Source organism: Vicugna pacos, chromosome 2 (genome assembly GCF_048564905.1).
Source record: "Vicugna pacos chromosome 2, VicPac4, whole genome shotgun sequence".
NCBI lineage: Eukaryota > Metazoa > Chordata > Mammalia > Artiodactyla > Camelidae > Vicugna > Vicugna pacos.
The window spans coordinates 115,824,451-115,849,526 of NC_132988.1; the positions used below are offsets into that span (position 1 = coordinate 115,824,451).

General features: G+C 49.0%; 1 protein-coding gene across 1 annotated transcript in view; it reads left to right on the forward strand.

Moving 5' to 3' along the window:
- The window catches only part of SLC2A9 (solute carrier family 2 member 9), a 165,390-nt gene that overhangs the window by 90,973 nt on the left and 49,341 nt on the right, over positions 1 to 25,076 (forward strand). Inside the window, 4 exon segments of the mRNA XM_072948739.1 lie at positions 6,309 to 6,347; positions 6,350 to 6,397; positions 6,400 to 6,498; positions 17,969 to 18,078. Coding sequence (XP_072804840.1) covers positions 6,309 to 6,347; positions 6,350 to 6,397; positions 6,400 to 6,498; positions 17,969 to 18,078 — 296 coding nt within the window.

Sequence of the window (25,076 nt, forward strand, 5' to 3'; positions counted from 1 at the left end):
TGGTTCTAATCCCAGCTACTCCATCACCAGCTGGTGACAGTAGTGAGTGGCATCCTTGGGTCACATCCTCCCAAGGCCCACCCTGACTTTAGTCCCGCGGGAGTGCAGGTGTAAGGTGACATTCCCCCACCTCCAGCACACTCAGGCCTCCTCCATGGCTGGAATGCCACTCAGCCTGTCTGCAGTGCTGTGTGGACTGAGGGAGTTAATCCCCTGGGCAGCCATCCCCGTGAGACAGTTTTGGGAGATGTTCCCATGGGCTGCTCAGAAGTCCAGTGGAATTGACCCCCTTTGTCCACAGAAGCCTCCTTCCCCAAGACGAGCCCTGAACGGCCTCCTCCTCCCCTGCCCCACGCTCCCCGCCTGCTCCCACCTGCTGTCTGCAGTCATTTGTGTCAGCTTCCCGCACCCGATCCTTGTCTCAGGCTCTGCTCTCGGGGACCCCAGGTCTCCTGACTGTGGGCAAGTTTCTTCCCGCTTTTCACCTGCAAAATGGGCACTAACAGTGTCACTTCAGAGGGTGGTGACATGAGAGTAAACACAGGCACATGCAGCCTGTAGAACGGTGGCCGGCCGAGAGGAACCCTCAGCAAGTCATAAACAGTATTATTTCAATATCGGCCTCGATGGCGATGACAGCTGAAGGGGAGCCTCACCAAATGATGTAGATCCAAATGGGAGAAGGCGGCAAGGCGGGCTGAACTCACCGTGCAACCCCACCGCCAGGGATGAACCACCCAGGGGAGGAGGACGAGCAGCTGGCAGAGTTCCATCTTCCCGTCAGCAGTCACTTGTTCTTGCAAACTAATCGGCAGGTGTTGCCTTTCTTACATTTCAACAAACAACATTTAGCAAAACCCACTGAAACTCTTCTTTTGGAATATTTTTAAATAGGAATTATTTTAGCACCGTTTGCAATTTTTTTTATGTGCAGACATGAGAGTTTGAATCGGTGACCTGTGTACGTTGCTTTGGCGTCCAATCCACGTGGTGACAAAAACATTTCCAAACATCTTTTCTTCGTGGAACAATTTCTATCAAAAGCTTGCTACTGTCTCGCTCTTGTTAGTAGGGCACCTTACCTTGAAGAGATAGATTGCTTATGTCTTAACTTTCAAAACCTCTGCGAGGCCGCCTCCTGTCCCAGCCTGGAGCTGACGACAGGCGTGTTCCTGGCGTACAGGTGGCAGTCTGCTGTTCCGTCCTTGTGCCGGCGCTTTTAGTTTTGTCTTTAAGCTGTGGTTCCTTGCCGCATTCTTTATTAGCCGCCTGCACATTTGTTAGAGTTGATTCCGTTAAACCCTAGCAGCACCGTCCCCAATTCCGCCACCCAGTAAACTGCACGAGGAACGGCGCTAGCTCACTCTGCGCCAAAAGCAAAGCGAGTTCAAGGGCTCCCTGTCAGCCCCTGTGCACGGTGGAGCCCCACGCCCCTCACACGGGCCAGGTGAAGGCTCTGGGGTTGGCCCATCATGAACCTTCATGAAACCACAAACATGAGTTCCAGTATATTTTACTCCCCGACTCTCACATAGCCTACTAAGGATCGCACTGCTGTCGGTTGTACAAAGAAGCCAAACCTAAGTTAAAAACCCCGTGACTTCCTCCTCGTCTTAAACACCAATAGCAGGTGAAAACAAATGCTTGGATGGAGCCTGTTTTTAGGAGCGCTGAGGCCTGCGCGGTGCTGAGTTCAGGGCTATTTTTGACACATGACTGCAAAGAGCCGTCGCCCTGTGCTCCCCCTAAAATCCCTTGGCTGGCCTGGTACTGGGGCCCCTCCAGGTCACGAGAATAAGTCTCCAGGTGGTTCGGTGCTTTGCTGTAGCGCAAGGTGATAAATGCTAACAGAGGTGATGAAGTGTGGTTTTTGCTGTAACGAAACACCACAGTCAGATGGCTGTAGGACAGCAGAAATTGATTCTCTCACAGTTCTGGAGACCAGAGGTCCAAAGTCAGGGTGTCGGCGGGACCTGCCTTCTCTCCCACCTCTGGTGCTGCCGGCAGTCCTTGGCGGTCCTCTGCCTCCAGCTGCATCACCCCAATCTCTGCCTCCGTCGTCACATGACCGTCTTCCCTGTGTAGGTCTGTCTCTGTGTCTCCTCTCCTTATGAGGACAAGAGTCATATTCGACTAAGGGCCTGCCTTCCTCCAGTGTGAACTCCTCTTAACTGACATCATAATTACATCTGCGAAGACCCTATTTCCAAATAAAGTCACTTTCACGGGTAGAGGTTAGGGCTTGAATATATGTTTATGAGGACACAGTTCAACCCACAGCAGGTGAGAGTGTTCTGCACCCATTGTCAGTTTTAGATAAAAGGAAGGTAAAAAAGAAGGAAGGGACAGGAGGATGTAGCGAGTACCTTCCGTAACAGTTGTGGGCTTATGGTGTTCAGGGCTCATGAAGAGCCAGTGCTATGCTGAGGGCTCGTGAGCTGGCGTTGGATGGTGCTGCACGTCCCAGGAGGAGCCAGGCGCCTACAACAGTTCGAGGCAGTGGTTGGGAACAGGGTCATGACTTTGCCCCAGGAGACAATTGGCAGTGTCTGGAGACATTTTTGAATCTGTTCATTTCTTTATTGAGCTGTTGTAGACATACAACACTGCATTAGTTTCAGGCACACAACGTAACAATTTGATACCTGTACGTACAGGTATTCTCCGCCCTCTGAACGTAGAGTGTTCCTACGAAACCTTTCCTAAGCTGAGTGGTGCAAAGCAAAGAAAAGTTAGTTTAGAACACTTCTTGCTAATGGATGAGATGCAAAAAGTAAATCCAGACAGGACACAGAAGCTCGCAGACACGTTCAAAGCTGTGGAGACTTGATGCCGAAATGCTGAGTGTAGTTCCCGGGGAAGGAGCTTGGCGGCGCTGTTCTCCCCGCGCCACTTGGGTGCTCAACAGCTCCCCGCGAAACACATGCTGAAGGCTAGTTTTGATTTTTGTCTTTTTTTTGCAAAAGGGAAAATCATCTTCGGATTTCTTTAGGTTGCTGAAAATAAGTATTAATGTAGGTCTTTTGTAAAAGCTGAGTGTCATAAAGCAAATTTTCAAAAAGCGGGGGACGCCTGTATTGTACAATGATCACTGTGTTGTGAAATGATCTGGTTAGCGTCTATCACCTCACACGTTGCAGGATTTTTTTCTTGTGATGAGAACTTTTAAGAGCCTCTCTCTTAGCAATTTTCAAGTACCCAATACAGTCTTATTAACTATAGTCACTGTGCTGTATATTATGTCCCCAGGACTTATGTCTTTTATAACAAGACGTTTGTATCTTTTAACCACCTCCCTCAACTCTCCCCACCCACCACCTCCTTCCTCTGGCAACCACCAGTCTGTGCTCTGCACCTATGAGCTCGGTGTGGGGTAGGGGCAGTCAGAGTCCACATGCAAGGGAGATCATACAGTATTTGTCTTTCTCTGTCTGACTTATGTCACTTAACGTAATGAATGGACCTTAAGGTCCATCCATGCTGTTGCAGATGGCAGGATTCCTCCTTTTTTAAGGCTTAATAATATTCCATTTTGTGTGTGTATACATTTTCTGTATCCATTCATTCATCACAACTGAGAGGGTTCTCCTAGTGTCTAGTGGGTAGAGGGCAAGGATGCTACTAAGCATCTTACAATGCACAGGACGGCTCCACTGTAAGGAGTTTTCCGGCTCCAGGTGTCCTTACTGCCAAGGTGGAGACATGCTGCTTTAAAGGAAGGGAGTGGGTGTACCAGCTGGGTTGGTTCAGCACACATGGACTTGGCACCAGTTCATCACCAGGCAACAGGAAGGGAGCCTCAGGTGGTCACAACAAGTGGAAAGGAGGTGCCAGTGATGATATGGGGAGAAAGTGCTGAGATGGGAAAGCACAGGGGACTGTGAGAGCCCTGGGCGGCCAGGGCATCGAGGAGGGAGGAGAAGTTAGCCAGGCAAGGAGAGGCAGAAGAGCATTCCTGGCAGGCGGACGGGCGTGGCTGAGTGCAGAGAGCCAAGAAAGCACAGCATGTGTGGGAAGGAGGAGCAGGTTGCAAGTCTGAGAGAGATGTGTGCAAAGATGGAGGCAGTGGGAAGGGCCGTGGGCAGGCCAGGGAGCCTGGACTTCCCTCTGTGCAGAATGTACCGGCTGCATAGCCTTTTACAAGCAAACACAGTGGTGAGACTGTGCTGATGCAGCAGCGTGGAGAAGAGGTTTATGGTAGGAGCTCCACAGGGCGTGAGAAGACTGGACCCGGGAGAGTGTTTAGCAGCTACTGAAATAGTTCAGGAAAAGGTATGAGTACCAGAGCGTCTTGGCACTTCCGAAGTTGGAAATAGAGCGAAGCTGATTGATTATTTCTCTCTGTCAAGTAATTAGTTGTTGCAGGCTGGCTTCTCCAGGAAGCAGAGTCTGAGGAGGAGTTCAGAGTGCAGAAGTTTCACTGGGGAGTAACACCTGGGCGAGGAAAGGTTGGAAGCAGATTGAGCAGGGGAAGCATCAGACCCCAAGTTCTCTGCAAGCCCCACCGGAGCCCTGGAGCAATGCTTGCACATTACAGGGGTCCCCACGGGCAGGAATGACTGGGTCTTTGTGCCACCGCCCTGCTCAGGCATGGACTGGGGCCACTATGAGAATAGCACCTCCTGGGCTTCAAAGTTGAGGTGAACGCCCACGAAGCTAAGAGCTGGAGGCTGTCAGCTAACCACACTCCTCACAGCCCAGCGGCCAAGTACTTTACTGAAGGGGAGCTGAGTGGTGCCTCTCCATGTCTGCCACACCAGTCACAAAAGACACTCCATCTCAGTCATGGGAACCATATAAGAAGGGGTATGGGACAAGTGAAAACAAACTATTTTTATGAACACATATACAGCAGGACAATTAAATAGATGCCTTAAAAGAAGAAGGAGATTAAAACTTTTAAGAGGAAGAAGAGAAATTTTTGTTTCAGGAAACTCTAAGAGTTGACCACTGATTTTAAATGAGAACTTCCTAGCAGCCAGGATGAAAAGGGAAAAAAAAAAGAAGATGCTAAAGTTTCTCTTTGTTTTATATGGAAAGCATATATGTCAGGGAGGAGAGAGAAATATTTTCCTGCCCTAAGAATGCGAAGATTACTTTATCACATGAATGTTGCAGTTTGAGAAATGAAATGTTGAGAAAGTTTGAGAATGTTGAATAGTGAGAAATATTATGGTTTAGTGCGTGATACAGGAGCATTACTCATTCAGCTGCTTCTTCCACTCATTCTTAATAAATGCTAGGAAATGTATTAAGTAACAGATTGCAAAAGAGACATTCCGAAGCAGTTTTTAAGATGCTACCGGAAATAACACCGTAGAACCTTTGTGGGCTTGCTTCTTGGAGAATCTGGAGAAGTTTAACAGCTTTTTTCTTTTCTTCATGCTACGTAAGAAGAGCACTTTTACATGGCCTGTGGTGCAGAGCAGTGTTTTTAGGACGATGCCCACTGTGTCTGGAATGGACTGTCTGCAGGAGTCATCCCAGAGCCGCCTTCGCTCTAGGAAGATGTATGTCGGAGTGCTGAATATTTAAATCCACGGGCTAGAAGTGTCTCTCATGGTCTGATTGTTGGGATCTCAGGGTCCTAATCAGTCAGCCCACCTTTGCGCATATATCCATGTAGGGTTACACAATTAAAGGCTTGGTTAAAAAAAAAATGACAGGTTTGCTGAGGCTGGAAAATTGCAGTGTTCAGCCTGTAAAAGGCCTGTCACATGGGTAAGCTTGAATCCTAGGAAGATTAGCTCTTTGACACGATTTCCAGCCAAGGTTTCTGTGTTTCAGGGGGGCATGTGGCTCTGGAGTTCATTTAGTTCAATCCTCCCTCGATGACAGAATCGGCTCCCAGGCATCCTGGCCAAGTGGCGATCTGACCTTCATCTGGATGCCTCCAATGAGGATGAACATATAGGGCTGGGTAAACAGAAGGCGCTCAATAAATATTCATCGAGCCAGGGTTTAGTGTGTGTTGCAGCAGCCACGTGAGGCACGGGGCACTGTTCATCTACCCAGTGGTGGAGACGGGATTTGAACACTGGGCGTGCTCTGCTTTGGGTTCAGGAGATCCTCGTCCTCTCCTGCCTCTTTTCCCAGCCAACTCGGTGACCTTGGGCAAGACATTGCATCTCTCAGGGCCTCTGTTTTCCCACTTTTACACAAAGGCTTGGTACTTTATGGTTCAAAGTTCCCTGCCAGCTTCATCCCTGACGGGGAGTGTGTCTGGTGCCAACCATCCCCGCAGGGCCCGGCATCACACACAGCAGGCAGCCCACTCCCCGCCGACCCGTGCCCGTCCCTGCTGGCAGCTTTCCAGACGGTCCTGGGCCAAAAGGACACCTCCCACGTGGCAGGGTGGTCCTGGCGGAGAGCCACGTGCAGAGGAGCATCCGCCTGGTGCCACGCTGGAGCTGCTCAGGAGTCCCTTCGTCCCCTGGCAGGTCATCACCGTGGTCACCACCAGGGCCTGCTACCAGCTCCGCTATCTCGATGCGGTGAGCATCCCCGCACCAACGGAGGAACCAGAGGGAGGGGGCTGGTTTGGGTCTTGGGCCCTGGACGCCCGGGTTCCAGTCCCAGCTCTGCCACCTCCAGTGGCTCCGTGCCTTTGGGGAAACACAGCCTGATCTTCAGTTTCTGTGTCTGTAAAGTGGGATAACGTAATATTGAAAGAAATGATCCGTGCAAGGTGTTCCGTGAAGCAGCCAGCCCAGAACTACCCCTTAATAAATGCCCCCCGTTCATTCCAACTGCTTATCCCCAGAAATATTTACAAGTCGTATTTCTCAATAAAATGGGCATTAGGAAGTCACAGTGAGCAACACTGAGATGATCTCAGTTAAAGTACTCTTGGCTGGGCTGGCTTCAGCGCGCGAGCTGGCCTGAGAAAATCTCAAGGCTTTAAAGGAAAAGTTTCCTGGGGCCTGAGTTGATGTGGGCAGGGAAACCAGAAGAGGGGTGTGCAGTGAGGTCCCTGACTCTCTGATGGAAACAGCCGCCCATCTCTCCCGGGGGCCCCAGGGGGCAGACTTCAGGACTTCGAGGGCTGAGGAGGCAGACTCGGATCTCTATTGTTATTGTTGGGTCTGGAAAGCAGTGGATTGCCTCCCGGGGCGGCAGGTTCCCCACTCATGAAAGTGTGCAAGCCAGCTGGCCAGCCACTTAGCAGGGAGGCTGTGGGACTGAAGCATCCCATGCTTCACACACATGCGCGCACACACTGAGTCACTTATGTAGCCCAGGACACACGTGCCTGGACCCAGAAGGAGGGAGAAGGGAAATTCTGAAGCGGCCCAGATAAAATAGCTCCTCCACGTTTATGAGCCTGGGGTCCCCCAAAAGTTGACAGGGAGGGTCTGTGGGTGTAGAGGGGAGATGACGTGAAAGGGGAGTAGCTCCTGTCTGGAGAGAGAAAGACAACAGCACAGAAAGTGACAACCACAATGTCTGCCTCATTTCAACAACTCCTGAGTCTCTTTTTGGAAACATTGAGATGAAATGAAATCATCTCGCTCCTTACTTGTTTAACCTTTTCCTTGGTCTGGTTAACAGCGTGACCTTGGACTAGTCCTCTTGTTTCGTCCTCGTTACAAGACCAGGATCGTGCTAGACAATCCACCTTCCCTGTTCTGAGAAAGCAGAGGAAGAATGTATCCGTTTCTTAAAGTTAACACTTGGAATCATAAAACCACATATGGAATCTGTATTTAATGAGACATTTAGATTGAGAACGATGACATTTCTAAACAGAATTCTCTCCTCTGCTGGGACATAATTTTCTGACTTGCACACGCTGTGTAACTTTATAAATTCCACTGGGGGATATTTGTAAGCCCCACTGCATAAGCATAGACCAAAAAAGAAAATCCTCCCAGAGCCAGCAGCGCTGACATCTCAGCCCTGGAGCATTCCCCCTCCTCACACTGACTTCTTTCCATCCCTTGTCTTACCGTCCTGAGAACATGTCACATGAGATGTACCCTTCTAACAAATATGTACAGGCACAAGTCAGTATTGTTAATGTAGGCACCATACTGTGCGCATCTCTAGAGCTTGTTCATCCTGCTTAACTGAAACTTTACATCTTGGTTAGCAACACCACTTTTCCCCTCCCCCAGCCCCTGGCAACCACTGTCCAGCTCTCTACTACTATGAGTTTGACTATTTTAGACATGCCGTATAATGGGAACCGTGCAGTATTTGTCCTCTGTGACCGGCTTAGTTCATGAGGCATAAGGTCCTCCAGGTTCAGCCATGTCATCACATGATGCAAGACTTCCTTCTCTTTTTAAAGGCTGAATAATATTCCATGATATGTATATACCACATTTTCTTTATCCTTCCATCCATCAGCGAACGTTTAGGTTATTTCTACATCTTGGCTGTGAATAGTGCCGTGCTGAACACGGGGGTGCTAATATCTCTTCAAGATCCTGCTTTCAACTCTTTAGAATAAATACCCAGGAGTGGAATTGCTGGATCATATGGTAGTTCTATTTTTAGCTTTTTGAAGAACCTCCGTACTGTTTTCCATGTGGCTGCGCAAGTTCACATTCCTACCAGCAGTGCGCTAGGCTGGGCTGCCGGGTTCTCCACAGCCTCCCCAGCACTTACTGTTAGTAGTAGCAGAAGCGGCAGCAGTAGCAGCAGTAGTCATAGTAATACCATCCCAGCAGGTGGGAGGCGATACCTCGTGCTTTTGACCCGCATTGCTCTGATGACTGATGCTGCAGAGCCTGTTTTCACGTGCCTGTTGGAGTTATGTGTGTTTTCTTTAGGGAAATGTCTATTCAAGTCCATTGCCCTTTTGCTAACAGGGCTATTTGGCAGATTTGGGGGGGAGGGAGTGGATTTTGTTGTTGTTTTATTTTTGTTTATTTGTTTGCTATTGACATGTAGGAGTTCCTTATATATTTTGGATATTAACCCCTTACTGGATATACATGGTTTACTAATATTTTCTCCCATTCTAGGTTGCATTTGCACTCTGTTGATGATTTCCTTTGCTGTGCAAAAGCTTTTTGTCTGATGGAGTCCCACTTGTCTAATTTTGCTTTCCGTTTCATACCCAAAAAATCATTGCCAAGACCAGCGTTATGAAGTTTTCCCCCTGTATTTTCTTCTACAGGTTTTACTGTTCCAGGTATTACGTTTAAATCTTTAATCCATTTTGAATGAAGACAGGGGTCCAATTTCACTCTATTGTGTATGGATATCCAGTTCTTCCACTACTGTTTGTCAAAAAGACTGTCCGTTCCTTATTGAATATTCTTGGCACCCTTGTCAGTGACTGAGTGACCATATATGCATGAGTTATTTCTGGGCTCTCTCTTCTGTTGCATTGGCCTATATGTCTGCCTTTATGCCAGTGCCATACTGTTTTAATTACTGTGGCTTTGTAGTATATTTGAAATCAGGAAGTGTGATGCCTCTAGTTTTTCTTTTCTCAAGATTGGTTTGGTCTTCATGGTCTTCTGTGGTTCCATATAAATTGTAGGATTTTTTTTCTATTTGTATAAAATATGCCATTGGGATTTTTATAGGGATTGCATTGAATGTGTAGATTACTTTGGGTAGTATGCACTTTAAATATATTGTCTTCTAATACATGAACATGGAACATCTTTCCATTTATTTTTGTCTTTAATTTCTTTCATCAGTGTTCTGTAGTTTTTGGTGTAAAAGTCTTTCACCTGGATAGTTAACTTTATTCCCAAGTATTTTATTATTTTTGATATTAATTAAAATAAGATTGTTTTCTTAATTTCTTTTTTGGATGATTTATTGTTAGTACATAGAAACGCAACTGATTTTTGTATGTTGATGTTGTATTCTGAAACTTCACTGAATTTCTTTATTAGTTCTTACATTCTGTGTGTGTGTGTGTGTGGTGGGGGTGTCTTAAGGTCTTCTACCTATAAGAGCATATCATTTGCAAAGAGTGCTAATTTTACTGTTCTTTTCTGATTTGGATGTCTTTTCTTTCTTTTTCTTGCCTGATCGCTCTGGCTAGGACTTCTAAAAATGGCAAGAGTGGGCATTCTTGCCTTGTTCCTGACCTTAGAGGGATAGCTTTCAGTTTTTCACCATTGAGTGTGATGTGAGCTTATCATGTATGCCCTTTATTACATTGAGGTAATTTCCTTCTATCCTTAGTTTGTTGATGATTGTTTTTAATCTTTAAGTCAGGAGTAATACTTCCAGCTCGGCATGGGACTTGACATGGCATAGAGCAAAGCCCTTAGGACCAAGATCTGAAGACCTGGCTTTCTGTCTCACTGTGACCACAAACCTGCACTTGAAAACTGGGTCAGTTACTTTCCCTCACCCAGCCTCTGTCTGTTCAGCTGTAATAACAATCAAGTGCACGCTTATTTAGCACTTCATATGAGCCGAGAGCTGCCTCCACCGTGGCCCTGTGAGCTGGGCACCACTGATAGGCACAGAGACATTGAGAGGCTTTCCCTAGGTCACACAGCTAGGAAAGGTTGAAAGGGGATTCTAGCCCCAGCCATTTGGCCACAAGATCTGGGTACTTAAGCTCTGAGCAGGGAGGGTCTCCAGGGACCCCTCAGAGCATCCTCATTTGTGTCACTGGGCTGAGTCCCCAGGTCACCCTGAGACAGCCAAGGGGACAAATCTTACTTCCATCTTACATACAAAAGGACAAACACTGGTTAGCAGCAAATCCCAGCACCAGAGCCCAGTTGTGCTGTGCTGCAGTCCACGCTCCCTCCCTGCCCCCGCTACCTTTTAATCCAAATGATTCATGAGACCAAAGAAAAGTGCTATCTTTCACAGATGAAAAACTTGAAATGCCCTTTAAAACTTGCTTTGTCACCTTAGTTTTAGCAGAAATTATTGGGGGACATAGCCTGGGGTTAAGGCAGTTGTAAATGCTGCTCGGCATCTCCATTCATCATCTTATTCTGGCCCCAGATGTCCTGCAGGGTAGGTGGTATCGTCCGCCTTTTCTAGATAAAGAAACTGGCTTACAGAGGGCCAAGGACTTGCTCAAGGTCACAGTGGGCAGTGCCAGTGCTGTCAGACTCACACGTCCTGGCACCAGGTGCCCTGCCAGGTTGGCCAGTCCATCTCTAAGACCATATACCTTGTACTGAACCAGCGTTTCTCAGCCTTGTCACTATGCACATTTGGGGCTAGAAAAACGTACTGTCATGGGAGCTGTCCTATACACTGTAGGATGTTTTGCAGCTTACCTGGCCTCTAGCCACTAGATAACACTAAATATAACAACCAAAATGTCTCTAGACATTATCAAATGTCCGCTGGGGGCAAAATTGCCCCCAGTTGAGAACTGCTATATTAAACACGCCTTAAATCTTGTTCAGAACATTTTTGCCTTAAGAGTCAACGAATGGCTTTCGCACACTTTAGAAGTCAAGTGAAAGTTGGATTTAACAATGCTGAGTTATTTCTCAATTCCTTTTCAGTGTCGGATTGTTTTTTCCCCTTCTTCTCACAATAGCTTTCAAATTCTCTTCTCTAAAATTAGACCTGTCACTTAAAATTGCTTATTTTATGCAGCTGCCTTCCTCCTGAGCAATTTGTCCTTTGCATAAAAACCAGACTTTGTGCAAATGTTGTCTCTCCTAGGCTGCTTCCTCATCCTAACCATCCTCAAGGGTGGAGGCCCCTCTCATGGTCCCTGGGTCTCCAGCAGCCCCTGACGCAGAGCAGGCGCCGGAATGTTTGGGGCAGAAAGGAGTAGGAGGTGAGAAGAACAGGGGGCAGGGAGGGCGCTGTTTCTACCAAGTCCCTGGGTTGAAAACTGGACCAACTGCCAAAACTGATGCAAGGAAGCCCTAGTTTCCTTGAACCTTCTTGAATCTTCTGGAATGTCAAGGATGATGGTGGTACTCTCATCTACCATGGGATGCCCGTCCTTCTTCTGCAGTCCTTCCCTCTTGAACAAAGGAGGCCAATCATACCAACTTCTCCAGGCCTCAGTTTCCTGTTATGAAAAACAGAGATGTGGGGAAGGCACAGCTCAGTGGTAGAGCACGTGCTTAGCATGCAGGTCCTGGGTTCAATCCCTAGTGCCTCCATTTAAATAAAATAAATAAATAAAACCCAATTACTGCCCTGCCAAATTTAAAAAGAAAGAAAGGAAAATGAGGACGATCGTACTCCTTTTTCAGTAGAGCTGCCATGAGCTTGTGCCGTCTGGGCTTGTGTACGTGGACCGTCTCAGACGGTAACTTCTGAGCTTCTGTGAGGTCTCCCTTCCTCCCGGCCTCTCAGCAAGCCTGTTCCTAGCATTGTTTTCTTCTCCCTCGATGCCACCCACTTTCAAACTTTACTGCTTCCAATAGGCACCTTGGCTGGGAAAGATGATAGCCAAGCTTGTCAAAAATAGTTGTAAAGCAAGAGTGGAGAGGCTCAGAGCGCAGGCTGAGCACAAGCTGCAGGGGCCTGGTGACCCCTCTCTAGACACTCGGAGGCCTTTTACTGCTGCCATGTTTGTCCACTCGGTGAGGGTCCGAGCATCACGTTCCCACGGAGCTGGCGTGGTCTTCGAACTCTTTACCTCCTCCTGGACTAGATCTGGGAGGGCGAGGATGTGTGTGGTGTTCCCTGCTGTAACCCCCGTGCCTAGCAGAGCACCAGACATCCTGCATTTTCTGTAAACAATCAATCAAATGGAAAAGGAACAAGGCTGGCAGAAGGGAGGGAGCGTGGGAGACAGGAAAGCCTCAGGTAGGTTTGTAGTGAAAATATGGCACCTTCCCCCTTGGCCAGCCTGGAACCATATGAGGGTCCGTCTCCTTTGTGTAAGGATCACTGGGAATTCGGAAGCCCAAATCATGTTCTGCACAAAACTTCTCATCAGAAGTTCAGAAGCACTATAAATAGCATTCATTTTGAATTTTCTTCCCAAATACCTTCCTGACCCAAATTAGGAGAATCAAATGTTCTGTTACCCTAATAACTGAGACCATTTTCTGAATGAACTTGCTCTGTCCCCATGGGTGGAGAGAATGCTAAAATGGGGACCCTCTGTGTGGCCACCGTAGCATGTGGTCAAAAGCAGAAGTCCTGGAGGCCACTGTCTATGTTCAACTCTCAGCATTGAACTTTCGGTTTAGGGGATAAGTTATATAACTGCTCCGTGCCTCAGTTTCCCCAGAAGTAAAGTGGTACCCACCTCACATGATGGTTGTGAAGTCAGAGAAAGGATGCGTATAAATCCCTCAGCACAGGGCCAGCTGCATAGTTGGTACCAAATAATCCTATTAATAGACGTAAGACAAAGCTAGTATCTGCCCTGAGACCACCGGATGCCTGGTTCCAGCCCACCTCCTACGACCTCCTAGCTGTGTAACCCTGGGGAACATTTAACTATTTGATCTCAATCCCTGACATGAAAAATGGGGACATGACTCAAAGGAGATGAGAAAGGTGGTACCAGCTGGATAAGGGCTGGCAGGGTGAGGTGATGTTCTTATGTAAGAGGAGGAGCAAGACCAGGTGACTCAACCACTTAGAAAATCTTTTAAAAGCTAGAGTTTTCTGGCCACTCTTAAAATTTGATCCCTTACTTTGTATCTTTCTGGATTTTCATGAAGAAAAAGAGGGGCAGAGAAGGGAGCTACCCTTCACTGAGCACAGAGAGCCAGGCCCTCCAGATGCCTCACGTGACTTAGTGCTCACAGCACTTGAAGGATGCGAAGTGGGGCCGGGAGGCTGAGGCCCCGCCACATTCACTCTGCTGGTAGCTACTGCTGGGAGTCAAGCCAGCGTGTCCACTCATGGCCTCCCCTGTTTCCAAAGTTCATGAGGAAGGGACTTCCAATTTTAAGTTGCCCTGACCCTGGAGTTCAGCCCCACTGGGGGCTCAGTCACAGGCCCGCTTGCCCTGGAGGAGGCCTGCAATGGTTTGTGGGTCCTGTTTTGCAGACAGGAGGCAGGCTGCCGAGGCCAGGCCTCAGTTGGCCTCACGGAGAGCGGCAGGGACAACCAGCCCAGTCCTCCACCTCCACTGTCAGGCTGAATCAAGGCCTGACGAGAGTGAGGAGTGACATTGGCGCAGGGCTCTGGATGAAGCAGCTCTGCCGGGGAACAGGGTCCGGGCTTTCAGGGACTGTCAGAAAGTGAAGCCCCTGCCTCGTGGAGGAGGGCTTGCTTTTCTCTGCTGCAGCCCCATTATCCTTTCCCATGATGCACTCTGTTCCCTCCCGGCCCGTAGTTATCCTTTCCCGTGGGGCAGTCAAGGCCACGGGTATATAAGGGAGTCGGGGAGTAACCGTGGCTAGAGGAGAATCTCAAGTCAGTAAGCTGGGCTCAGAGCCCAGCACAGCCCGTGCAGCGGGAAGAACGCGGTGCGGGAAGCAAACAGGCCTGGGTGTCAGCCCTGTTCTTGCTTTATGCGCTGTGTGTAGTCTCTCTGATCCTCAGGCAACATGCTTCCCACGCTGTTGAGAGGTGAAAATGATTATGCGTGCTGCACTTTGTCTCTAGAACACATGTGCTGAGTTAAGAACGAGGGCTTAGGGCATTAGAGGCAAGGAGTCAAGGAGCCCAAATCCTTTCCGTGTGCACCCCTCCCACCGGCCCCTGTAAAGTCCCTCAAAGGTCCGTCCCATGGGGAGGAGGCCCGGCTGAGGCAGGTGCGGAGTGCATCCTCCCTCGGTGTGCCCACGACTGCCCCACGTTCTCCTTTGCCAAGGAGCAGTCACATCTCGACAGAGACAGGAATCCTCCAGAACCATACCCACTATTTGTTATGCATCAGTTAGAGAAAAAAATGCTTCACTTCATCATTTAAAAAACTTTCATAACAACCCTGAAAGACGGAGCATGATTACCTTCTTTCAGAGACAGAGATTCAGAGACATGAAATCACTTGCCTCCAGACCCACAGGTCAAGAGAGGCAGCGCTGGGACTGAAATCCCAGCTTGCGGGCCTCCCAGAATTGCTGCTCCATCCGCTCCAGGGTCTGCCTCAGTAGGCAGAGACTGTCAGGCAGCCAGAAAGAGCACGATCTTGTTGGGATGAGGTCAACACAAATCATAGTCTACAGGAGGGTCCACTTCAACACACGTTCCCCACTCCTTGGTGACTCCATGTTGTATGATGCCCTCAAACTGCCCGATCAAATAGGCCTCAGTGGGAGCAGAGGCAGTTACCTTCCTGCTCTGTAAGATGATGCAGGGAGAGAGGGGAGAGTGACTCGTGGGACCAGCAGAATGAGACCGGCAGCTTCTGTGACATGCAGGCCTTCCCCCGGGGACAGGGCCAGTTCACCAGGTCCTGCCTGCAGGCCCCAGATGGGAAAGAGGGTCCAAAGGGCCAATTTCTGCTTATCGATGCAGAAATGCATTAAGTGCCATATGAGTGGAGATCCACTTATAACTGTCCCTCTGAGCATGTGATGTTATGCTCAGTGACTCTCCTTGCTAGCATTTAAACCCAGGGAAGCAGGGAAGAAAGGGGCCCGGAGAGGGGATGAGGAGCAGGAAGGAGCACGGCGTGGGAGGACAGCACGTAGCTTGCACAGAAAACCCATATCGCAGGGATCAGAGGCTGAAAGCCCCTAGAAGATGAAAAGGTCAGGGTGTGGGGTTCAGAGCCCAGGCTGAGAATAACACAAATGTCAGGGCCCCCTGTGTGGGGGGTGAAAAGGGCCACAGAGACTGTTGGCTGTTGAAAATCAACAAATGTGGGCAAAGATTAAGAAAGGCATTTAAACTCCTCTGATCTGACCCTGAAGATGTGCTGGGGACCACAGTTACCTTCAAAAGTAGAGGAGGTCATCTAAGCAAATTCAGTAGAGACTGAGGCTTTGGGGAATAATTGTAGCTTCTGTCACAGCCCTGAGAGCCATAGTAATAAACGGATTTATCAGGAACCACTTCTGCACTCTGTGGATGTGACAGCAAATATAGAGCCTAAAATTCTAATTGATCAGCTCACACAAATGACAGGCAGACACAAGCAGGAGGGTCTTTATTTACGTGAACATTAAAACCCATTTTTGCCACCAGATGCATCAGTGCCCACAAGCTCAGAGAAATTTGTGCAGTGGTTTTTACTGAAGTCTTCAGGTGTGCCTATAATTTTAGGAAGGATTACTAATTCACTCAAAAACAAACTGGAAAAAAAATGCACAGCACGGGAGCTGTGAGTTCAGTCTGACAGGGACTTACTGAGAACTATAGCCCGGGAGACAGCCTCTCAGATACCTCTGAGGAACTGCTCCAAAGAGGGAGCAGGGGAGGTCAGTATCTATACGATTTTGGTGAATGAGGTATGTGCAATCAAACACACCTCCGTAGGAGGTTGCTGCTAGTCACAAGAACAGGTGTATCTGTTAATGGTTTTAGTGCTTTTCTAGATATGAGAAGAAGCAAGAAATTGGGTTCATAAAATCTCTTGAAAACATCTTAACTGTCTGAAGGACTGTTCTTCCAGTTTTTCCCAGAGCGCAGAGGGCCTCATTCCTGACCTCCCCCTGAGCTCCTTCCAGGGTGTGTTAAAGGTCAGTGACCGCAGTGGCTAATGACCTTGTGTGGATGGCGAGTGATCTTAGTTGGCAGAACTGTCTGTAGATATGAGTAGGTCCTAAATTATATCTTCTCCCCCAGTGTGTGAAAAAGTTTTGCCAAACAAAGTCTGGTAAAAAGACAAATCCGTAGAAACAAGAGCTTTCTCCAAATACAAAGAGCCAAATGCAGAGAGCATGCTCAGTAGAGTCGAGCCTGACGAGCCACAAGCAATAAGCTCTGATGTTTCTGCTTAACAATGATCAGTTTACAGGTGTTTCCAAGGCCCTTCAAGGAAGCCGGTGTCCTCATCAGATTTCATGTATCAGGACGGCATGATTTTCTGTCATTCAACAAACTCTTGCTTTTCAATGAAATGGCTGGGGTTGGGAGAACACAAATGATTTCTGTCTAGCTTTCTGATCCAAAACTTGAATTAAATAACGAACAGTGACAATCCTTACCCAATTCCTGACATCTCCCAGGAAGGGTGTGACTATCCTCTTTTGATCTCGGAGGAGAAGGAATCTCAGGGGGGCAGAGAGAATTACCTGAGGTCACACAGGTAATTCAAGATGGAGCCAGGTCTCCAAACTCCAAATCAGTGATTGTCTGATGCCCTGTGAGCATAAACAATGTAGGCCCTCTCTCACATGAAGGAAATTGGGAGGGCCGGCACAGCAGCCCTAGGACCGCATACTCTGGTTTGCTGAGGGGAGGCCCGATTTATGCCTGCTGTCCTCGAATAATTATTTACACTCTCCAAAGTACCCAGGTTTGGGTAATGAATTATAAAATCACTCTAGTGAATAAGGACATAGGTTCCTTCTAACTTCCTGCTCCAGCATCTGAACAGGTGGCTTCCGTCTCATAAGGGTTCTATATATAGTTATGCAGCTTGTGTGTTGCATAACTCTCAGGAGCTTCATTCACATTGTACCCGTTACAGATTTATTATGACAATTTTCCAATGGATGACAGTAAAGTGTCTTTGGATAAGGGACCATTTCTAATTCTCACAAAGTTACTGTGAAAACTAAAAGCAATGCTGTCCTGAGGTCACCTAGTGTCCCAACAGGGCTGCTGAAGCTCCAGCCATCACATTCACCATCCTGACAGCAGAAAGGCAGAAGAGTAAAAATGGGATCACAACTCCTTGAAGAAAAGCTCCTTTTAAGGAGGATTCCTAGAAGCCCCACCAACATTTCTGTTCATATCTCATTGCCACACTTAGCTGAGCACATGTTACTCCTAGTAACATAGGAGTTCTGTTAGTAATGGAGAGGCGGAAATGTGGGAGAAGGCAGAAAATAAGTGATTGGCTACACCACATACCTCCACCTTGTGACTCTGGATTTAGTAGCAAATCTCATAGACTACCAAGTACCTGAATTTAATTTGGGAAATACATACCTCTCACTGACTTTCCTGCCTTCTTTTTTTTTTTTCCCCTGCCCTAAAGATTGGTTCTACACCAACAGTATCTTTGGAAATGCTGGAATCCCTCCAGAAAAGATCCCCTACATCACCTTGAGCACAGGTGGCATCGAGATTTTGGCTGCCATCTTCTCTGTAAGTAAATTGAGGGTTATTCTTGAGAACATCACACTGGGGCTGCGGGGATGGTAAACAGCGCTGTGGGGACCCCCTGGTAACAAACTGACATGCCTTTAAAAGAGCATACCCTTTGTCACTCCACAGATGTCTGAATTTGGGGAGTTTAGCATGCAGTTTATCACTGACATTTCGCCCATCTAAAGAGTATTTTTGTCTACATTTCATTTCCCTGTTGTCTCCCTGTTAATAAATAGCTTCTTTCTTTGAATGACACATTATGATGAGCACTGAGTGGAGAGAGCCATGTCTCCCTGGGAATCCAGATCAGATTCCAGGGGAGCCTAAGTTTAAAACCATTAGCTGACTTTAAACCATGACTGTCCCAAACATGTGGGAGTTTTCAAGGCAAAGAAAAGGAGAAAGGATACTTTTATAATAAGCAACAGCATCCAACAGAAGAGGGGCACAGATCTCATCACTCCTTCTCAACCTCCAATGTATAGAGTAAACATTGGGGGAAAATGAATCATTAGAGATTTCTGAATCTAGCAGAAATTGCAGAGGTTTTGCAATCAGACCAAATGGAATTTGAGTCCTGGCTCTGAAACTTACTGGCTTTGTGATGTCACAACGCACTCAACTTCTCTGATCTTCGGTTTCCCCCTTTAGGAGCTACTTCTGTCTCTTCAACCTTGACTTTGATGACCTTATTTCTACTCTTGCTTACTGATTTACACTGACAAGATTGATGCCAGTGCAACAGGCAGAGGTTTCCAACTGTACTTTTGGTGCATTTTCGAAAGAACACTTTATTTTGCCCCTTGCTTTTAATGGGGCATTCTAACAAGATGCTTTTAAAAGTGGATGTTATAAAAGTGTTGAGGACTGATGTTCCGTCTCCTTCCCCTTCCACTGGCAGTCTTTTTGTTAGAGAGAAAATATCTTGATATTTCACAATCTGTAAGTTTCCCAGAGTTCTTGTCTCACATTATAGACCCCAACCAATTGTCATCATTAATTTTCACATCGATCAGCGGGAGAGCACAGTCAGCCTGGAATGAAAGCGATGGGAAAATTACAGGGTTTGTTTTGGGGTTTTCTTTTTTGGTAAAGTATTCTGTTGTTATAAGAAATCAGCATGAGCTCATTAGGGTAAATTAGTAAAATACAAAACATAGAAGCAAAGGATCCATCACCTGTGATCATACCATCCAAGTAAGTTGGGCAAACTCTCCCCTGGTGCTTTCTGTACATAGATGACTGTATTGACCTTATTCAGTATAATCCTATCTACAGACTAATTTTAATTCTGCTTTTGTCCACATAAACTTATATCAGGATGACTTTCCATTTTATTCTTTATTGTTTGAGTAAATTTTTAATTGAAGTATAACACATGTACAGAAAGGCAGGTAGAACATCACCCCCTCTGAATTAACACCAGTTGTGAGAGCGTATCATTCTCCAAAAAGAAGCTATGCAGCAATTTCCATGACCATTGTCTGCGGGGCAGGGTTCTTGAGCATCTCTACTCGGAGCCCAGACGGCAGAGCCACACTGCCTGGAATCCCAGATTTATCCCCTTTGAACTGCGTGACCCCAGGAAGTTATTCAACAGCTCTGTGACTCGATTCCCCTTTTCTGTAATGACACCATCCCTGCCTCATAGGGATGGAGTGAGGATTAAACAAGTGGACACATGGCACATGATGTGACTCAGGGAGGGGTAACTCTTCTTGTTCTGTTTAGGTAGGTTCCCACTATCTGTCTTTTTTAATAAGGCTGTGGTGGATGTCCTCCAGGAGAGCAGGACTTTACAGGGACTCTCGCAGTCTTTCTGTAGTTGCGGAAACCAAGACCAGAAGAAACGACTTACCCGGGATCACACAGCCAGCAGGTCAGAACCTGAGGGAGTGGGGAGCACTCACATCTAGGACCCTATTGCTCCCCAAGACCCTGAGACTTTACGTGGGATCTTACGAATGTGCGCATCACTCCTGAAGGTCTGGTTACTGCCCCCATTTGAAAGGGGACCGAACAGAGGGAGTGGCGATGCTTGCAACCTCAGTCCCTCTGATTCCAGAAGCCCCTCCTTCCGGTCCCCATGCTCTGGCCGGCCAGTCACCCTCATTAAAAGCTGACAATGTTTGATGAAGTACCTCTTGCAAGGACTAATCCCAGGAAGGAGGTAAATGACTTCACCCTCCTGGGAGAGAAAGAGGGGACCTTTCTCAAATCAGAACGGGGAGCCACGGCCTCTGGAGAGTCTGCCCACTGCTCTCCTCAAGTTTGGATCACGACGGGCCATGGTCATTTGGATTATGTGCATTTTAGAGGCATGGGCACCCCCGTGTGGGCCCAGAATGAGAATGACAGCTTCATAGTTCTGGTGGTGGATTCATCCATCCACACATTCACCCATGCCACAGGCAGCTATGGGGCACCCATTTCATGCTCCTGCTGGGAGGTCACTGGTGAAGTTATCGTGATCTAAGGAAAAGGACCCAGAAACAGATGTGTGCCGTGTGTGGGAGGGGTTCTCCTGTGAGGGGATCCAAGAGGTCTTCCTGGAGGAGGGGCCCAGGAGGCTGAGTGCAGAAGGGCCAGCGGGAGTTAGCCAGGTGGAGGGCAGCCTGCCTGTGGCCCTGTGTGCAAGCCCCCAGTGTGTGCTTCCTCCTAGTTTACCTTCTTAAGGAGCTGAAAGTGCAGAACTGTCCGTTGAAAACAGTTGTAGAAATAGTAGCATTTACTCCAATCCCTGGAAAACCATGAGGTTAAATTCAGCCCAAGGCTGGGGGTCTGGGATGGAACAACGTTCTGGCAGAGAGACAGTTGAGGCTTTAGTGCCTGGTGACTCTGAATTCAAATCGTAATCATCCTTTTACCAACTGTGGTTTTGGGAAAAGTGCCCAACATCTCTGAAATGATTTGTTCATCTTTAAAATGGGTACCTAACCACGTCCACCTGTAGGAGGCAGAATGCTGCCCAAATGTCCATGTCCTAATTGCTAGGAAAAGAATATGTTACTTGACAGGGCAAAAGAGGCTTTGCGGGCATGACTGAGTTAAGGGTTGGGGGATGGGGAGGTCATCCTGGGTTATCTGGGTGGGTTCGATAGACTTGCAAGGGCCCTTACAAGAGAGGCAGGAGGGTCCGTCAGAGAAGGAGATGTGATGCCGAAAGCAGAGGTGGTGCAGCTGTTGGCTCTGAAGATGGAGAGCCAGGCCGCAAGCCAAGGAGTGCGGGCAGCCGTGAGAAGCCGGGAAAGGCGGGGGGCAGGTCCTCGCTGAGAGCCTCCCGGAGGGACAGAGCCCTGCCAGCAACCGATCTTTGCTCCACGAGACCTGGTTCAGGCTTGTGACCTCGGGAACTGTGAGAGAATAAAGGTAGGTTCCAAAAAGCCACAGAGTTGGTGGTAACTTGTTACAGCAGCCACAGGAAACGGATGCACAAGACTTGTGCACGGATGCACGACTTCCAGAACGCGTCAGGGAAACGAAACTCAGAGCACGTGGAGGCCGCTGGACGGTCCTGGCGGGGTCGAGACTCAGGGCATCCCTTGCCCCTTCCAAAGCCTGTGTGACCTTGTTTCCAAACGTCTGCGTGCTGTTTCATCCAGCCCCGGGGGGAGATGGCCTGCCTGAAGGCACTTTCCAAGTTTTCTTTCTTCTTCTTGAGATTTTGACATTCTCTTCAAATGGCTCCGGGGCCTGATAACACTGAGAAAGACATTTTTGTTCTTTTGATCTGCAATTAATTTTGGCTCCTGGCTTCGCTCATCAGCGGGGGCAGCTATAAATAATTGCCGCCTTGCAGAAACAGCTGGTTTTCCAAATAGCTTCTCAAGGCGCAGCACTGGGTCTCTGATGAGTGAGCATCTGCAGGGTGTCGCTCAGGGCGCAGGACCCGAGGGTCCACTGCCACGTGAGGCGGCGGCTGGTGAGGCACAAGGCTCATTCCATCGAGAAGCAGGGAGGCTGTCCTCTTTTAAATCAGGGGAAACGGAATTCACATGTCACTCTTCCTCCTTAGTCATGGCAGGAAATTTCTGCCATCGTCTGGAACAGACTACACCATGGCGACTAAGTAAAACAAACAAACAAACAAAAACTACTGGTTTCCGCCAGTCACTCTGCTTCCCAACAAATTCCACGATTTCACCATCAAAACCCCCCGTGTTCCCTGCTGCATCTCTGGCCACTGGATCCAGCGCACGCTGGAGGGCAGAGCAGGTGGAGGGGATGACGCGGAACGGTGAGGTGCCCTTGTTGCCGCAAAACCAGCCTCTGTAACCCCAGGAGACGACTGAGACTTGGAGGCAGTTTGGGGGGAATCCAGAAAGAACAGAACCTCGTTGCTTTGCCAGGCGGAGGGGAGTCACAGCAGGCCCAAGCCGTAGGGGCTGTGAATCCATCCTGGGGTGGGGTCTTGAGGTATTTATAGAAAAACTGAAGGCAACAGAAAAGGTGGTGACAGCCAGGGCGCACTGCCGGCTGCGGCTGCCTTCCTCTCAGCCTCGGTAGATCTCCTGGCGTCAGGAGGAACTCCAGCGGGTCTGTCCGCCCTTCTGCGGTTATAGCCTGTTACCTCCTTCCTGGAGCTTAGCCTCTGCGTTAAAGCTAGTAATCAATCAGCAAGCAGTTTTAGCATCAGGGAAGCAAGTTTGTCTGTCTCCTGCTCCTTCACCGCGGCCCGGCGCTTACCAGCTGGGTGCCCTTGGGCCAGTTATCCAGCCTCTCTGAGCCCCTGTTTTCTCTTAGGGGAAGTGGGGGTAAGAGCAAATCTCTCCCCCAGCAGGTATTATCACGAGAATTCTACAGTGATTCACAGCGCTTGGCACAGGGCAGGCACTTAATAAATGTTAACTGTTGCTATGGGCTGAATGGTGACCCCTGAAAATCCGTATGTTGACACTCTAGCCCTCAGTATCTTAGAACATGACCTGACTTGGAAATAGGGTCACCGCAGATGTCATTAACTAAGATGAGACCCCACTGGAGCCCTGATCCAACGTGACTGATGTCTTTATAAAAAGGGGGAGTTTGGACACAGACGCACACAGGGAGCACCACGTGAATGCTGAAATTAGGCTGCAAAAGCCAAGGAGCTGCGAGAAGCTGGGAGAGAGGTCTGGGACAGACCCTTCCCCACACCTTCAGAGGGAGACGGCCCTGCCACTGCCTTGATCTTGGACTTGTAGCCTCCAGGCCTTCTGGAGAAGAAATTTCTGCTGCTTAAGCCACTCAGTTTGTGATTTGTTATGACAGCAACCCCTGGCAAATGAGCCCGGTCATTGTTGGTTATTAGCATTCCTGAAGAGAACCAAACGTATGTTACAGAAAGACATGAGCATGCCCTGCTGCCTCCTAAAATCCTGGGAGATGAAACAGAGCCAGAGCGTTCATTCTTTCAACATTCAGCAGGTGCCAGGTGGGCCCCTGCCCTGTGCCAGGCATGGTCCAGGTTCTTAGGATGCACCAGTGGCTGAAAGAGAAACAGGTCCTTGCCCAGGAGGAGGCGAGCTCCCAGTGGGGGGACCAACCATAACAATAGCACTAGTGAGCGGGCACCTGCAGGGTGGTTAGAAGGTGCGGGAGGCTGTGAGGACAGTAGAGCAGAGCAGCGGGATTGAGAGGTGGGGCGGGTTGCTGTATTAAATACCGTGGTCGGGATCCAGGGATGAGGGAGCTGTCTGTCACCCAGACACCTGGGGAAGAACGTTCCAGGCAGAGGGAGCAGCCAGAAGGAAGGCTTGCATCAGTCAGACCACAGCAGGAGTCGGCCCAGTGACCGGAGGGGTCAGAGGACAGGCGAACTCGGGGTTGGCGGGTCTGTAGGGTGGGTGGGCCACGCATCAGGAGCCGTGACCTTCAGTAGAGGGACACAGCCAACCAAACTGCACCTGTAGGAAGGGGGCGGGGGGATCATCCCCAGGTTCCCTTCCCTCCTTCTGATTTCTTACTGCTGCCTTGTTGGCGGACGCCCTCTGGAGGCAGAGGGCGAGGGGGCCTGTTGATCTGGTCCTGTGGATCCTTCTCCAGGACACAAGGCGTCTGGAGAGGCAGACGGTGCCTAGAAGAGGCTTTACATGGGAGCAGGAACACCCCTGCAGGTTTGAAGGATGGCAAGGCGGCTGGGGATCTGGAGGGGCTCAGCCCAGGGGATCAAAAGCGGAAAGCCATGCTGCGTTAGGAAAGGGTCTCTCCAGCCGCTGTAAAGTAGATGTGGGCGAGGGGCGTGGGGAGGACGGGAGCGGGGGGACTGTTAGGGGGCTTGAAAAGAGGCTGCTTTGCGCGGTGAATCGTCAGATCAGTCTAAAGCTGCCACCAGAACTGAGTTCAGTTCATCCTCCACTGCGGAGGAAACCCTTCCGCCGCTGAACGACGACTCTGCGGCATTTCTATGGGTCACAGCGTGGCAGGAAGAAACTTCCCCCCACAACCTCCACCGAGAGATTAAGTCCCCAGTTTATCGAACAAAGGTTACAGGAACTTAGCAGAGGTGGGCGCCACAGCAAACAAAAGCAGAACCAGAGTTCTCCCTTGGCCCCAAACTCCCCGGAAGGCGTGGTGGCTGTCAGAGGCTCCATCCAACCAGGCAACACCCACCAGAGCTGAGAAACTAAAATGCAGGCTGAGCAGCTTTTTGGATCCTGCGCTCACACCATCATTCAAGAAGCACTCAGGCCATCTGTGGCCTCGGAGGGAAGTCTGCATGTGGGCACGAGGACTCTCCTGGTTCTGAGGGCTCCTCCTCACGGGAGGGGGGTTAGAAGGGGAGTGAGGAAGACGGCGTGCAGAGTCAGGACAGGCAGTTTCTCCCTGGGAGCCATCTCCCCGCCGTCCCTGCTCCCACCCACTCCCAACACTGATAATAGCTTCCGTCAGGTGGTTCTGTTTCTAAGTTTGGCCAAGGACATTCCCTGACTCCCAGGATATGTACCTGATGCTTCATTTCCCCACCAAACATCTTCTGATCTCCTCCTGATCTCTCCGGTAGCCTCCTTCGGCTC